The sequence below is a fragment of the Lepisosteus platostomus genome, chromosome 26 (assembly GCF_059453375.1).
Source record: "Lepisosteus platostomus isolate fLepPlt1 chromosome 26, fLepPlt1.hap1, whole genome shotgun sequence".
Taxonomy (NCBI): Eukaryota; Metazoa; Chordata; class Actinopteri; order Semionotiformes; family Lepisosteidae; genus Lepisosteus; species Lepisosteus platostomus.
Genome location: NC_142636.1, coordinates 11,416,433 through 11,433,030, shown reverse-complemented (window position 1 = coordinate 11,433,030; position 16,598 = coordinate 11,416,433). Strand labels below are relative to the sequence as shown.

Sequence of the window (16,598 nt, the reverse complement as noted above, 5' to 3'; positions counted from 1 at the left end):
GTGGTAGATTTTAAAACACTAGGTAGAGTCTAAAGCTGACATTCTTAGTTTTACACTTTCAGAAAAGCAGCTGGCAAAAGATGATGGCAATTTAGAAAATAAGAGAGATCTGTTACAATTGCTAGTTGCCAATCAGTACAGAACAGACTGTTGCATTGCTCATGTATATTGGTAGAGAGACAGAGCCAGTGCTTAACTGATTACAAATGTGTGCTTTATATATATACAGACAGACTTCTTATTCAGCCTACAACTTGATGAAAAATGTTAGCTACTTCATAACCTTAAGGGACTCTTCACGCCCGCTTTTCTGGTAAACAAGCTGAAGACACAAAGAGAAAAAAAAAAACACCTGATACGAATCTAATTCACGTCTCGGTTTCCGAGAACAGGAAGCTATTCGTTGCTCAAGTGGTTTCGGTTGCTAGTGTTTAAAGAAGCTGTTACACCACAGATCTCGTTTTTTTTTTTCCTGTTGATTTTAGGTTTCGGTTTATGTAGAAAATATATATGAGCACTTTGCTTATTTTTTATAAGATTATAAGATTGAGAGATTAGGTCTCACACGCCTCAACGAGACATATCCTGGAACTATTTTCTTCAAAGCACTGATCTTGCTCTTCCTGTTGTTATTATCGGAATGCACAGAGACACACTTACAAATGGTTGAGGTGTTAATGGCGTTCCAAATGGCAGAAAGCTCAATGCAAACGACTGCTGTCTTCTGTAAGGTGTTTTTAATTTGGGCAGCAGGTTGGAGCAGTGGTTGGTTAGTGTTCCAGCACGGGGGGTCTGGGTTCAGTTCTCGACCTAGGGTGGGATCTGTGTGGGGTCTGTGATGTGACGGACTGCTGTCTCTGTCCAGGGTGTACCCTGCCTTGTGCCTGTTGCTTGCTGGGATAGGCTCTTGCTCCCCCATGGCATTGCATTGGAGGAAGCAGCAAGAAAATGGATGGGTGTTAAGTATTTTCCCTCATCAAATATTTTGTCCAAGATTTGCTCATGTTCCAGTAATTAATAGAATTGTTTCATAGTAATAATGCATACATCAGTACACTTGAAATCATTGACACCCAATAGTACAGGCAAACTTAAAATAATAGATATTTTTTTTAATATAAATATATATGTATATATAAAACTTAAAAATTTAAAAAATATACATTTAAACCAATTACTGTATATACAGTAAGTTGTATTCAGTATTCAGACAACTGGATCCCTTAAAAGATCAATTCTCCTCATAGGTGATCATTTAAATTTAGTTTTTAGATTTGTTTCCATTACCTCACACATAACAGAAAAGGAATTTATATGTAACAGATGTCAGACTTATTGGTCTGTAAAAACCTGGTTCACTTTTCTTACCCTTTTGAAGGATGTGTATATACTAGCAGTTCTCTAGTCCCTAGGTGCGACCTGTCTTAAGGAACTGTTGACGAGTTCTGTCAATAGCTTCTGAATAACATATTTCATTTTTAGTACAAGGCTAAAATCCTGTTTGGCTCGAGGGAAGTGTTAATCTGGGTGCTTCGCGTATCCAAAACACTTCTCCCTCTTGTGTGCCAGTATTATTTTATACAGAATGTTGCCCTAACAGAGCCTGAAACATGAGACTTTTTCATTAGGGAACACCTGAGTGAAATATTCCTTTAGCACAACAGCTTAACTGTCTAAACATTTCCCATGTTTGTGCCAATATACTGCACAATCTAATCAAAGCGCTTTACAGGTAATGGGGACTCCCCTCCACCACCAATGTGTAGCCCCCACCTGGATGATGCGACATCAGCCATAGTGCGCCAGAACGCTCACCACACATCAGCTATCAGTGGGGAGGAGAGCAGAGTAATGAAGCCAATTCATAGAGGGGGATTATTAGGAGGCCATGATTGGTAAGGGTCAATGGATGCCGGGGTTACACCCCTACTCTTTTCGAGAAACACCCTGGGATTTTTAATGACCACAGAGAGTCAGGACATCGGTTTTACGTCTCATCCGAAGGACGGCACCTGTTTACAGTATAGTGTCCCCATCGCTGTACTAGGGCATTAGGACCCACATGAGCCGCAGGGTGAGCGCCCCCTGCTGGCCCCACTAACACCTCTTCCAGCAGCAACCTTAATTTTTCCCAGGAGGTCTCCCATCCAGGTAAGACCAGGCTCACACCTGCTTAGCTTCAGTGGGCTGCCAGTTGTGAGTTGCAGGGTGATATGGCTGCTGAAATAACCAACTTTCCTTCCCATTATACCTGTATTCAATTGTGTTTCTCCTTACAACATCTGCTTTCCAGAGACTGTCAGTTTTTTTGCTCTGGTCTCAACCTGAACAGCTTTAAAATATACTTCAAAGCTGACCACGATCACAGTTCCTGGTAGGTTCTCTCCTCTCTGATCGCCTCACTCTGTCTTGATCGAGTGAAGAGACACGATCTGCACAGGCATTCCCTCTTGTACAGTACTGTAGGTGCTCTGGGTAAGAGAGCAGTCATTAACCCTGTCCAGCATGTCAGCCTGTGCTGCTGATATTGCTGTAGGTCTACATTGGGAATGTCTGCCATAAAAACTGCTTCTTCTTTTGCACAGAAATTCTCCATTTCATTATGCAGTTCAGAATTAGAATCAAAATCTGTATTTGGTGGTATATACTATAAGCTTTACATGACACCATTGGAGTGTGTTTGTTTTAATTATTCTGACCCACCTAGATTCGGAGATTCTTGATTGTTCTATGTGAAGTTCCTGAACCCGAACAAACTTTTCTTGATATTATACAGTGTGACCCCTTTTGTCTGTCCAGAACACAGCAATCTTCTAATTTTCAATCCTCCCCCTTTATTTTCAGTCAGCCGGTTACCGTGACTGAAATAACAACTGAATACCTGCTAATTTAGTGGCTCGGATCTCAACTAATTTGTTTCTGATCATCCCAGCAGTTAGGCACGAGAAATGAATTACCTGATCTATTAAGGGCTCGGGTGAAAGAAAAAACAGCAAACTTCTGGATCTCCAGAACCAGAACTGCCCTCCCACCCGATGTATCGTCTACTTTAAAATGTTACTTCTCGTTTACCAAACACTTTAAAAAACATATATCGCTATCGAATGTATGTTATTCAAAAAAAGGCACACTAAACACCATGACGACCTACTGGCTCAAACTAATGCTTGGGGAATGATTATGGGACGATTGCAGCCCCCAAATTCCTCTTTTCTTATACTTATTTACTTCTTAAAGGGATTTCTACAGCATCACGCTGGCGTCTTATAGCGGAGTTGCGCCATCTACTGATGTGTGAAGGGATTTGGGTAAAGGCACGATACTCATAGCACCATGGTTAGATGTGGTTTGTCACCTTCAGGGACGGTCTTACTAGTGAGGCGTCCTGGGTATTTGCAGAGGGACCTCCCAGCGGCAGAGTGTGGGCTCGCTTTTAACTCTTAATTGAACTTTGTACAGTAAGTCTTAGACACGTCATACTATCAAAACCGTGGTTCACGTTCCTTTATGTCACTAATATGCCCTGCGATGGACCGGTGCCCGTTGCTTGTCCGGCTCCCTCACACACCCCCGAAATAATTTATAGGTTTTTATTCTAGATTTCTCATACTGCACATTTGTCACCTCTTTTCTATTACTGCTCAAATCTGATGCGAGTGAAAAAAACATCTGGACTCCCATCTGCATTTCCGCACCCTTAAGAAAAAAGGTTTTTGCTCGGAGGGCGCGCTTTCTGCCTCACTGTGTGGTTTGAGAGCGCAGTAATAAACTCCGGCGTCGCTGAACTGAACCCCCGACACCGTGAGAGGAAAAGTTTTACTGGAGGAAGCTTGAGGAGCCGAAAATCTCCCGCCCGTGAAGTCAGCGTCCCGCTTGGCGCTGTTATCTCTGTACAGGACAAACTGGATCATCCCGTCGCCATTCTGGCGATACCAGTAAAGATCGGGGTTGGATCTGCTAGTGTCGTAGCTGCAGGAAATTGTCAATTTACTCCCCTCGGTGACCGTGAGCGGCTCAGACTGCTGGCTCACGGAGTCTCCACAAACCAATCCTGAAAAAAACAAACCAGTGGAGAACAAAAACTGTTAACACTGTATAATTCAAATCTTCTCACCCCTTTTCGGTGATTGGAAGTTTACGTTTGCACTGGCTGATAAGAGCGAAATCTCCAATTCGAAAAAGGAAATCATTTGAAAACGTTTTCTCGTCTGCTCTGTGTACCCCGTACTTACTCAAAAGCAAAAGACTGAACACAGTCACCACGGCGGCGGTGGTCATTGTTAGGATGAAACGCGCAAACCGCCCTCCTAGCACAACTGCTTTGGGACAGACTTGGAAAGCGAACCCCTCCTATAAATGAACAGACGCCCGGTGTTCCTGCTGGGGACAGCAGAGCTCCGCCCCGTCTTCAGACCCGGCCTCCAGCTCGGAGTTATTTCCCGTGACGATGACACATAAGCGCCTGAGAAATCCTAGTCTTGAACTGTAATGACACTTTCCAAGTGTGGATTGTGTTCTTGTGAATGGTCACCAGCGACGAGCTGCTCTCTGTGCTCTGGGGAGTCTCTCAGGCCGGTCCCCCGCTACTTCAAACAGCGCCCTAATTCACCGCATGCATCAATTCGACAATTACGTTATTCATTAAAAGCAGCGGGCCCTTTGCAGACGGGAAAGTTCTGATTTGTGCTCAATTTAAACTATTTATTTTAATTTGTGCTAAATTTAAACTATTTAACTTAACAGCTCGCCTGCTGAGCTAATCAAAGTCTTGGGGAATTGGGGAATTAAGAGCGACTTGAGAAACGTGTTGAGAAGGCTATAGTCCCATATCTCGCCTCTTCCTCCGTTCAAGGTCAATTCATCTGCACCCACCGTACAGACAGCGTGAGGTCCTCGCACAGACAGTGAGCTGTTGGATAGTGTATTAGACAGAGGTGCACTTCCTACTACACTGTGACAGATACTCTGGGATTGGAAAAACATTCTTCCCTAAATTCATAGATCTAATCCCAGAGTTCCCACACCTGCCAGAATCACAAGGGGTCCCAATCCTACTGGGAGAGGGAGGAGGGAACTCAGTGATGTGATCATGTGATCTCCTGTCACAGCCTGAGGAACAGTGAGCCTGTCTCCCAATAATGCTCCATCTGTTTACAGTATATGTACATATTTTCTGATATGTCTTTGTTGTAAATGTCTGTAATATGTCTGTAGATTTTATTTTACTTTTATTTTTTGTTTTGTTTCATGTGAATTTCATTATTTTATTTGCTTTGGCAACACTGATTGTACCCATCGGTCATGCCAATAAAGCACCTTGAATTGAATTGAATTGAATTGAATAGGGCTTTGGACCGAGTGTTTTCTTCGTCTCGGTGCCCCGCAGACCTCAAGCACGCGTGCTTTTTCAGATCGTGTGTGTTTCCACGCTGTATTCATACGTCACGTGTTCTCCTTCCTCCCAGCCGCCCTGAACCACAACCTCAGCAGGTTTTTGCTCGGAGGGCGCGCTTTCTGCCTCACTGTGTGGTTTGAGAGCGCAGTAATAAACTCCGGCGTCGCTGAACTGAACCCCCGACACCGTGAGAGGAAAAGTTTTACTGGAGGAACCTTGAGGAGCCGAAAATCTCCCGCCCGTGAAGTCAGCGTCCAGCTTCCTGCTGCTATCTCTGTACAGGACAAACTGGATCATCCCGTCGCCATTCTGGCGATACCAGTAAAGATCGGGGTCGGAGCTGCTAGTGTCGTAGCTGCAGGAAATTGTCAATTTACTCCCCTCGGTGACCGTGAGCGGCTCAGACTGCTGGCTCACAGAGTCTCCACAAACTATCCCTGTTACAAAAGAACAAATGATTAAAAAAAACGTATCTCAACCTACGAGTAAACAATCGAATAAAGTCGATTTAAAGTTTAATTTACATTAGTTAATGGAAAGAATGGCACATTCGGAAAAGGAAATGTTTCAATTTGAACGTGTCGTCTGTGTTCGAGTACTTACTCGACTTTAAAAACCAGAGAAGTGCCACGATAACGCCGTTAATAATCATTCTTAAACAGGACCTCCTGGTACCTAGTATACGATTAATCCCGTCTGACAATGAAAGATTTTATACGGGAGACAGGAGTATGACGTTATTCGTGATGTCAGCCGCTCTCTGCCCTCAAGGGCAACGTCACTCCTGTGTGTTTGATGACAAGCCCAGCTCTCCAAGAGAGGCGAATGAAATACTGCAAGACTGTAAAAATACATGCAGTTACTTGGGGCTCAGACTTTTCGTGTGTGACTGGAATAACAGGAATCCTAAATGGAATGGCGTTCAGATGTTTTAGTAAAGATTATCACAGAACTACGTTATTTCTAAAACGTATTTAATCATTAAATATGTTCAGACCGAGTCGCTGGTTTTGTGAAGGGTTCCGAGTCACTCATAGAAATCCTACTTCTCTTAATCCGCGTCATTAATGGGAAATGAGATATTTTAAACCCACCAGCCGCTCTGGATAATCACGAGGTGTCTAAATCTAATTTTTCGCAGCCCCGACCCTGTTCGTTTTAAAGAGCATCGTATTATCTGCTTTTAAAAGCTTAGAAACAGTCAAATATCGATCAAATAAGCTTGCACTTTATTTAGACAACTGGTCCTTAATGACTGAGTAAAACGTTGATTTGCATGATATCAGAATGACTTTAATCTAACAGGGCGCCTGTTTAACTGATCAATGTGTTGGAGAAATATTTCCCGCTTCCCCTTAGAAGACAGTCAGGAGTCTGTCTCAGAAACACACAGATGCTCTGTGTATTTTTCTCAAAGTAATTGAACTAGAACAATCCTTAAATATATTCCGTTATCTATCACGCTTCCCTGTGCTTTACAGATTGGCAGTGTTTCAAAAATAACTTCTTACAACTGGTTACTTAGGTTCGTAGCACGCATTCCTATATAACAGTACAGAATTACACAGTAGCCCTTATGTCCAGCATTCGTCCAATCCAGTTCAAACCGGTTCTAAATGTCCACCTTATAAAATATTGCAGCTTCAGCAGAAAAAAATGTGTACAAAGTTCAGAGAGACCCTCTGAACACATGTCTCTGGAAATAGTTAATTTAATACTTAATCGTAAAATGTAAAAATGACCGGGTTTAGCGCTAGGCTTACACTGAATGGAGAAAAGGCGTCTCCTAGTGGCGACCTTCTAGAAAAGATTCACATTACTCTTCAATAGTTTGTTAATTAACCTGTGGGAAGTAGCTTCCATTTTCAGCTCTTTTTCAAGGTGAATGTGTGACGCTAGAGACACGTGTAGCTGTTTTGAGGCAGTGAGCGCTCGTGTCGCTGGCTGTTCCCGACCTCGAGAAAAACAGAGCACACGGGCCGCGGACTGGAGACAGGTCTCATTCTCAAAAGATCCGAAATGTATAACGCGGAGCCTAAATTCAGTTAAACTAAAGTGCACAGAAAGTGTGTGTAACGTAAATGAAATAAACCTGCACCACACACTAGCTCTATAAAACACACACAACGTGTAATAGTTGCAGATGAAAGTAACAGAAACGCATATTTCAACAGGAACCGAACTGGCCCCACTACAAACGCAGGTTTCACTGAAAATAGATCACAAAACTAGGCCAGGTCATACAGTCTTTCTAATTTTATCTTTGGTTACATACATAAATACAAACAAATACTCTATACATAATTACGGCAAAAGAAAGCTGCACACAGCGTATTTTATTTTAGAGTGTAGGCCGCATCTTAGCTGCAATGGCTCCTGTAGACTCGAGGTTAAAATGAGGGACTTCTTCAAAAAGGAGAGACCAAGAACAGCCAGCCTGTTACCCCTACTTTTCATTGAGGCAAAGGCAGTGTATTTATAAAAAGAAACAGAAGTGCTAATCAGCATATACCTGTTCAAAGCCCAGTAATTCAATGGGAAGACAGGTGTACTATTCAGAAATGATCAAGTCTTTAATTCCGTCTCAACGGCGACCTCTAGTGGGCAGTGTGATGCGTCACCAAAGCGAGTCCAGTCGGAGGTGGGAGATCGGAAAGGCCAGAATGAATAGTGTTAACACACCATGTACCGCCGGCCTGGCGTCCGGTCCGGTCCGGTCTGTGCCCCGCTTTTCACCCGACTCCCCTGCGACCCCGAATTGGAAGGAGTGGTTAGAAAACCGAATGGATGGACAGAGGAGCCCTAACAGGTTAAGACACACTTCTGTGAGTCAGTGTTGTTTTCAACCAAAAGGCCTTTCTGTCTGAAGTAAACCTATTTCAAAACGTCGCCCTGCTGCGTCGAGGTAGCGGGAGCAGGTGTCTGACGTGGTTTGCAGGACCTGCTCAGCAGCACCAGCCATCAAAGCAGCAGGTGATGGAGATGGAGAAGCAGCAGGCGCAGGTGATAGCTGAGGCCTCGTGTTCCCCACGGCCTGCTGTACTACACAGTGACACAGAAATCTGTTCTCTGGCAGATGCCTCAAGGTGTCAGTTTTGAAGGTGCCAACACAGTGGGCAGACAGTGACGTCTGTGAGGAAACACCCCGTCTTTCACTCTGTGGAAACGGGGAAACCTAAGCTTTTAGGCTGGGAGTGATTTGTGGACTGGGAATATGACCTGAGGATCTCTTGAAGTACCTGCATTTATTTAGAGTCTTTTTTCATGCAATATATTCAGTTACCAAGACAATACATAAAGAATGAAAATATATATATATAGTTAAGGACTTTTTATATAAAAAGTAGAATAATGTGGACTGTCAATATGTATCAATTTGGGAATTGAAATCAGACTGAAATCAAACTCAGTTTACATTGCACATCCTGAAGTGAGAACTCCTGAGTGTAACAAGCGCCCCACCATCTCTTTTCTAAGCGCTTCAGCCAATTCGGGGTCTCGGGGGACCCGGAGTTTATCCCGGCAAGCAGGACGCAGACACACAGACACAAACACCCGCAAAGCATCTCTCAGGTGCTTACATTGGTGTGATGATCACTGAGGTATTTCTCTGCTGCCTCAGACTTCTTTGCTAAAGATTGCCTGGTGTGCAGAAGCAGAAACAATAATGTATTGCCATAAATCGTCTTGAGTCTGTCTTCTGCAGCAAGCAGTGTTTATTAGCGGAAGCAGAGCACTGTTAAACAGAATCAGGGCAGACAGAGGAGGGAAGGATCCTGAAGCATTTGATCACACTGTAATGATTTTCTTTTGTAGGCATTAACTATTTCAGCAGATTCGATCCCTGTTTTACACGACTGGTGCATCAGTCTCCATGAAGGTAGGACCGTGGCCTATCGCATTATGAAGACCACGTGAGGCATTGTTTTCATTCGCTTTCAACTCCCTGAGACAAAAACCCCGAACGAGCAAAATGTAATACAATAATCTGACAAAACAAAGCGTGTTTTGTGTTGTTTTAAGCAGGAATACCTGGCAGATGGCACCTCCCCTAACAGGGCTTGTTCTGCTGTATAGACGAGTTTGTGGGCCAGTAGGTCATGCTCATTGACACCTGCGTCTACGTCATTTCCTCTACTGTACCACCTTTTTCACACCCAGCGACTCTTTACTATCTCAATGTTATATATATATATCTGCTTATATGTGTCTGTTTATTTGTGTGTTTGTTCAACGAAACACACGGAGCTTTTGGTTAGCCGTGTGCAGTCCGGAGCAATTATATTATCTGGAAAAGGAAGTCTTCACGTCTTATCAAGCAAGTCGATGTTATTACTGTTGTTGTCGTTATTGCTTACCTATAAAGGCGAATGTCCCATCTTTACTTCAATAATCATTAAATTCGTTTTTTTTTTTTTCAAAATGTCTTGACGTTTGTTGTTTTATGTACAATGGGTGTGGTACCGGAGATATTTCGATAATATATTATAATTATGTATACTGATTATAATAATATATCATACTTTGTAATTCAACACGTATATTCTGAACCGAGCATGCTAAAATAGGCACGCGCAATTGAGAATGTACGTGTTGAATTAACAAATGATCGTTTATTTGACCTAAGAATATAGTATTTTCACAAGCTTGTAGTCGTTTTTTAGAAGCTGTAGTTGTAGAAGGGGCTTAGAAGTTTCTGACAATTTAACAATTGTAGGAACTGTGCTGTTAAGTGGACCAGTCTTCAGTCGGAATTGCTAGATAGCAAGGCGGAGAATTTGATTTGACTTGAGTCACTGTGGGAGTTATGTAAAATCAGACAAACCGATTTTTGGAAAAGGAACCCGTCTGACAGTGGAATGTAGTAAGTACAGTACATTTAGATACTGTTGGCTGTTTTTTTTTTGGGGGGGGGGTAATTATGTACAGTTTTACTGTTACTTTGGACAAAACGATCAGTCCGAAGTCTTGATCAAGGATTTTGCCTATTGAAACGTGACGGACAGGGCTGTGTATCAGTTCTTCTGGTTTATCGCTCTAATAGGTCTGATTTAGTTCTAATCTACAGCATTCTAAAACAGCTCTTGTCATTCTTATGGCGAACACGTTTAAATGCCCTGATTATGACAGAATGGCTGCATTTATTGCATTTTCCCAACTAGATTTATTTCTTTAAGAGTTTAAATGCGATGATCACCACTTTCGTTTAACGGTATCGCTTACTGTGGTTGATTTCACCAAAATACTCAGGAAGACGCTGAAGGAGATGCCTTTTTAGAAATTTGAGCCCAGGTTGGTCCTGGGGTTTTTGCAGTGTGGTTTTACACTGTGTGATGTCGGGGGTGATAAATTACTATTTGGAGGTGGAACAAGGCTGGTTGTCGAAGCAAGTAAGTATTTTAGTTACTTAAAAATGTTATTTACGTATGCCTGAACAAAACAACGTTTTCATTAGAAAAACACGTGCAGTGTGGTGTTTACATCTCTTGCTAATTAGGCGAATGAATACCTGATTATTTGTTTACCTGATTGGAAAGACCTGTGCTTAATCTGCACGCAATTTAGATTTTTAAACGATCATATTTTCAGCTCTTCAATGGGTGGGCAGATACAGCGGGTCCAAATTCCCCATGTCTTGAAAAGATTAGATTAACGTTTTATTAATGGCGTTTAACTATATAACTCTTCACTCATAACTCTAATTAAGTATAACGTAAAGTAAGACTGAATTTATACCCGTCTATAGTTCGCCGTTTAAAATGTCGTTCCCATTATTAGGGGGAATTTTCGATTAACTCCACCACCACTATTGCTAGTCTACTCCTATGATGGAGAACTTTTCTACGGCGAGTTTGCAGTTCCGATTTTACACCATTGCCAAACGGGGGACAGTCGATATTATAATGCAACAATCGATCAAGAAAAAAATGCACTTGTCCGCAATGCAACGGACACCGCACTGTCGAGAAATGTGACCGTGACATTTCAGTTACCGCGATCCATTGGCCATTGGACTAATTAGGCCATTGGACTAATATGTACAGACGAAAATACGGGGGTCAGTTTGTTCACTGTATTGTTATCCTGGGAAAACTGGGGAAGTCAGGGAGTATTTTTTACGCGTACAGTACCTGTGGATTCATTCGAGGCAGAAGACGGAGGAGCGCATTGGAGCCTACAGGTGTTTTTGTTATGTCCTGTATTGCCGTGTGGTTACGGGGAGCGCTAACAAAGTGGTCTTTGGATCGGGCACAAAGCTACTTATTTTACCAAGTGAGTGAAAATGCATGTCGTCGTTGTCTTTCGGTGTTCTGCTACATTTATGTTCTCTTGCAAAATTTAGTGACGGATACAGACCTAATGCCGAATCTCCGGATTTGTCCAAGAGATGCTGTGGTATATATATATTATGAATTCACTGTAAATTGACACCTGATGGCTTGCAGAATGGTGAATGATATTTTATTTTATTTTATTTTTTTGTCGTGATTTGACTCAACTGCCGCAGGGACCAGTCCATCAGAGCACAGGCGTTTTGTTGTTACTTTTGATCACGTTACAGTGTCCTTAGTACTACGTTCTGTGTATAGGATGTACGTTTTTGACAAAGGTTGTGATACGGTGTGAATCAGCAGGGAATGAACAAGCTAATATTTGGGTCTGGGACAAAACTTCGAGTTCAACCCCGTAAGTACAGTATTACTTTAATACTCTACTGCCCATCTCTGAGGAATACTTTAGTACTGTACCTTAATACCCCTTTGGCTTCTACTGAGGAATATTCTTTTAGGTTTAATTATTACTCATGTTGGCGTTAATGCAGCGTAAATATGGAAAATAGGTTCAGGACTAACCATGTAAAAACATCGAGAATGCAGACATTTTAGAAAGTCAGCACCAGAAGAGACGTGTAGTCAACAACCCTGAGAGATTTAAGGGACGCACTGAAATCACCCGTCATCTCAGCACTTGGCCCACCTTTGCTTAAACCACTGAGATAGATATTTGGTCGATTAAGGATTGATGATCCGAAATTGACATTCCAAAAGTTGTAGCTCTGTCGGACCCCGGTTTACTAAGAACTCTTCACCTGGATAAGAAGAAAACACTTGAATTCTCTGTCTCAAGTTTAAATGAAATTCTCACACGAAATCGTAAAAAAAACAATTGATTTGTGAGTTTAGAAAACAGTGATGGAATTATACAGTACTTTACAACCGGTAAAATGCAAACCGCGAATTTCTAATAATGTGTCAGTTTAAAATATTTTCACTTAAGTCAACGTCGCACATTAACACAACACATAATTTTAGCTCAGGTAGATATTAATTGCAAAAACTGCCCCAGGACTGTATTTGTCACGAACTGTATTGATGTGTGACTTCGTCTGTAGGTTATAACATCATCTTTGGATCAGGAACGCGTTTATCAGTGGAACCAGGTATTTGCAAACCCAGCTTTTAGTTTTTAAAATACTTTTATAACTGTTGTAGGATAGAAACGGATTTTGTTGTGATCCGTAGCAGCGTGTGAATGCTGTATCAGGACAAAAACTTATATTCGGGGATGGAACCAAACTGAGTGTAGATACACGTAAGTACTGCGAAAGAAAGTCAAAATTATTTTAACGTTTACTTCAAGATTTAAAAGTATGAAGATGATATTCATTTTTTTACGTTTTAATTTACAAAATTGAAAAATAACTTAAACAAATTACATCGAAAGAGATTAATTTCAACAATCCTTTTCCTAATTTTAATTGGGGATTTATGGAGTTTTAGTTCGTTCATAATCTTGTTAAAACTCACAGATAGTTGGGTTAAACCGATTATATTGTAGCGGCACTTTTAAAGTCTTAAAAGCAAACATTTCATCCTATTCCTTTCAGTATTACACAGTTAATGCAGATATCCTATATATGATTAAACGATGCACTCCTATTTCAATTCCAATTGACTACAATGTGACATTGTGCTATAAGTACCATTGGTTTAATTTGCTGAGGACGTCTATGGGTGTGCACAGGGATATTTTAAATATGTTTAATGAAAATGTTAGATCCTCTCAAAGCACGAATTTTGTATGACGAGGAACTGATGTGTGACTACTGGGAATTATAAGACGATTTTTGGCGAAGGAACGACACTACACGTTCAGCCCAGTAAGTGTTACTGTTATTTCCAGGGATCATACTTATTAAATAATATTGTACGAGAGTGAATATTAAAATATTTTTCAAGGTGTGTTCGACCAGCAAAGGCACGTATGTACATAATGTCTATTCGCTTTAGTTGTGTTACTGTTTAGTTCAAATGGGACGCAGGCTGAGGAAATGCTGGTTCATTAGCTTTAAAACAAATACGAATTCTGCTTTTTATTCATCATGGGTTTTTGCATCCGTGGATATTTAACCGTTTTTTTAATTCGAGAGAATATATTTACGTCCAGCAATTAGTAGGTTTAATATTAGATTTAAGTAAGTAGTGTAAGGGAGATTTTGCATTGGTCTGAAATGGCGTGTGACACAGGGCAGTGGATACGGAAAGCTGATATTTGGTACCGGTACCAAATTGAAAGTCCAATTAAGTAAGTCTGTGCTTACTCTTCTTTATGAATACTGTGAAATTTCATTCATTTAAACATAAGGTCGTAATTACATAACTAAAGATAAGCCTTTATTTAAACATTTAACCCCATAAACAAATACCAGCAGGAATTCTTGTGATACAGGCTATACAGTACATCAGAGATATCAGGACTAAAATGCATGCATGTATGCATTATGAAGTTTTTTTTACATGTTGTTTCTGAACCAGTTTGTCATAACATCTGATCTTAAGAGCCCCGTTTTCTGTTATGATGTGTGAAGAGGGATTTGTGAACGGTTCTCTTGCACTGTGTGACTGATGGGAGCAACAAGCTCATATTTGGACACGGAACTAAACTGACTGTCGAACCTCGTAAGTTCAGTTTTGTTGAAGAGCAGTATTTATAGTTGATGTGTTGTTATATGTTGTATTCTAACAATCCCAAGGTAAATTATTCTACAAGTACAGTTAATTACCTTAGTACTATAGGTGTTCTCTGACCATACAGATACAGTAATTAGTGTTCGTATTACACAAATTAGCTATGAAAAGTTAGCTATGAAACTGAATTTTTCTATATAGCATACCGAAAGTAGGTTGAAATTAATTAGTATTGGACTGCTTCTCCGTTATTACGTATACTTCTAAATAACTACCCAGGAATCTGGAGCGGAGAGCTGTGTCAGTGAGTGCTGACTGCAAAATACAAGTACAGTTCAAATCTTCGTAGAAAAATAATATATATATATACGCAGCTTTTCAGCTGTTTTTCAATTTTGACTAACTCAACACCGGGAATGAACTTTTACAGTTAGACTTTTACAGAATATGAAACGAGAAAATGTTCCAAATGACAGTTCTCGAATCTTGTGTTGGAAAACGTGCAAAATCTGTGTAGAGGAAAGACAGACAAATTTATTGCTCGCTTAGCAGAAATGATTGTGATTACTTCTATACTTGTTTTACTTTCTGCTTTCTAAATGAAGAGAGATGTTATCCGCACTCTTCAGTCGGGGGGGAGTTTTTGAATAGTTCTCTGACACTGTGTGAATGATGGTACCTACAAGCTTATATTTGGACAAGGAACTAAACTCATCGTTGAACCTGGTGAGTTCTGATTTGTTTAATGCAAGCCTAAAGGAAAGTTGAATTCAGTATTCTGACGTCTAGTAAGAATGTCATTAGATTCTGTGGTTGACATACAGTATCAGTCTCAGAATCGGCAATCGTATATCTTTCATGAATGTGTTATTTGAGGCACAATTATTGAACTTTCTGTGCCAATGTGAAATTGGCAATTGGCTCTAACTTCTGGGTAACCAAGATTTTTTTCAACAAACAGAAGAGATATTTGTGCAGACGAATACTGTAAATAGCAGGTATGAAAAACCTTAAAATACAAAGAAGGTTTTAAGGAAATATTCAGCAGCTTTTTTCATGATTCTTTCAAAAAGACCGTGTTATTCAGTCATGTGATGAATTCAGGAATCTGAACAATTTCACTTTCTGTAAACTGAATGGTTAAGCATTATCTGGAGCCGTGTTTCCAGTAAACGGAAAAGTAGAGACAGTTTTATGTTACATTATTGTGGAAGTTAAGTTGTTTAGTTATTGCTTATCTAATTTATAAGAAAGAGGTTGTTTTGTAAAGGTCTTTATCTCCAGTTGTTTTGACTGGAAACTAAGCTGCTACCGGGAGAGAGGTGATAGTAGAACCGGAAAATTATCGGGAAATAAACCATAGGTAACACAATCAATTAACATATAAAAACAGATGGATTAAAACAGTCCTAGCGCATATTAATGAGGCTCCCTTCTTCTGATAACCAAACACTATCAAATAATTCTGCATGAGCTCAGATGTGACTAGGGCTGATTTAAGCACGTCCTGCAGGACTTTCTTGTCTGGGGGTTTCTGTAGAGCTCTGTGCCAGTGTGTGAATGCTGGGGACAGAAAACTGCTCTTCGGAAAAGGAACTAAACTGATTGTGGAATCCAGTAAGTAATAAGCCTTATAATTCAGAGGCATGGGGCGGATTTAACGGAATGTGTCCGGTAGTGAAAGCCATTTAAGTTCGAACGGGATAAACGTGCTCTTCTAATCTAATTATGAGATGATTGTGTGAATTAGAACGTTGTCATTGCATTGGAACTTCTGTAGATATAAGGTTCACATTCTCTGTTTAAAACAAAGACAATTCATGCATGCTGCTAGAGACTTGCTACCTTTCAAGATTTTTGACAGGAGAGTTTCCACTGTGTGAATCAAGCAGACAAGCTCATGTTTGGAGCTGGTACAAGACTTTTAATAATCCCAAGTAAGTGGCTTTTTAAATCAGGTAAAAAAACGCAAAGGCAATGATTTATTTCTGTTTATTGCTCTACCTGTGTGCCCTCTTGATCTGTCAGATTTAAGCATTTCACATTGTAGTTTGATTTTGCTACTGTATATGGATATCACCATTATATCCCAGTAACATGGGAGCAGTCTGAACTGTTTCTGTATGGCTGTACAGCACTGTGTGAATACTGCAGGTGGACAAAAACTCATTTTTGGGAAAGGAACATATCTCCTCATTGAGCCACGTAAGTTCTTCTGTACTTCACTTGTGTGA

At 40.7% G+C, this 16,598-nt stretch overlaps 1 gene segment (V, D, J or C); it reads left to right on the top strand.

The window, feature by feature from the left end:
* The first annotated feature begins 12,018 nt into the window (after positions 1–12,018).
* Positions 12,019–16,598, top strand: part of LOC148640135 (T cell receptor alpha chain MC.7.G5-like) — a 48,201-nt gene continuing 43,621 nt past the window's right edge. The window contains 1 exon segment of the C gene segment in view: positions 12,019–12,082. Within this exon segment, the coding sequence occupies positions 12,034–12,082 (49 nt within the window).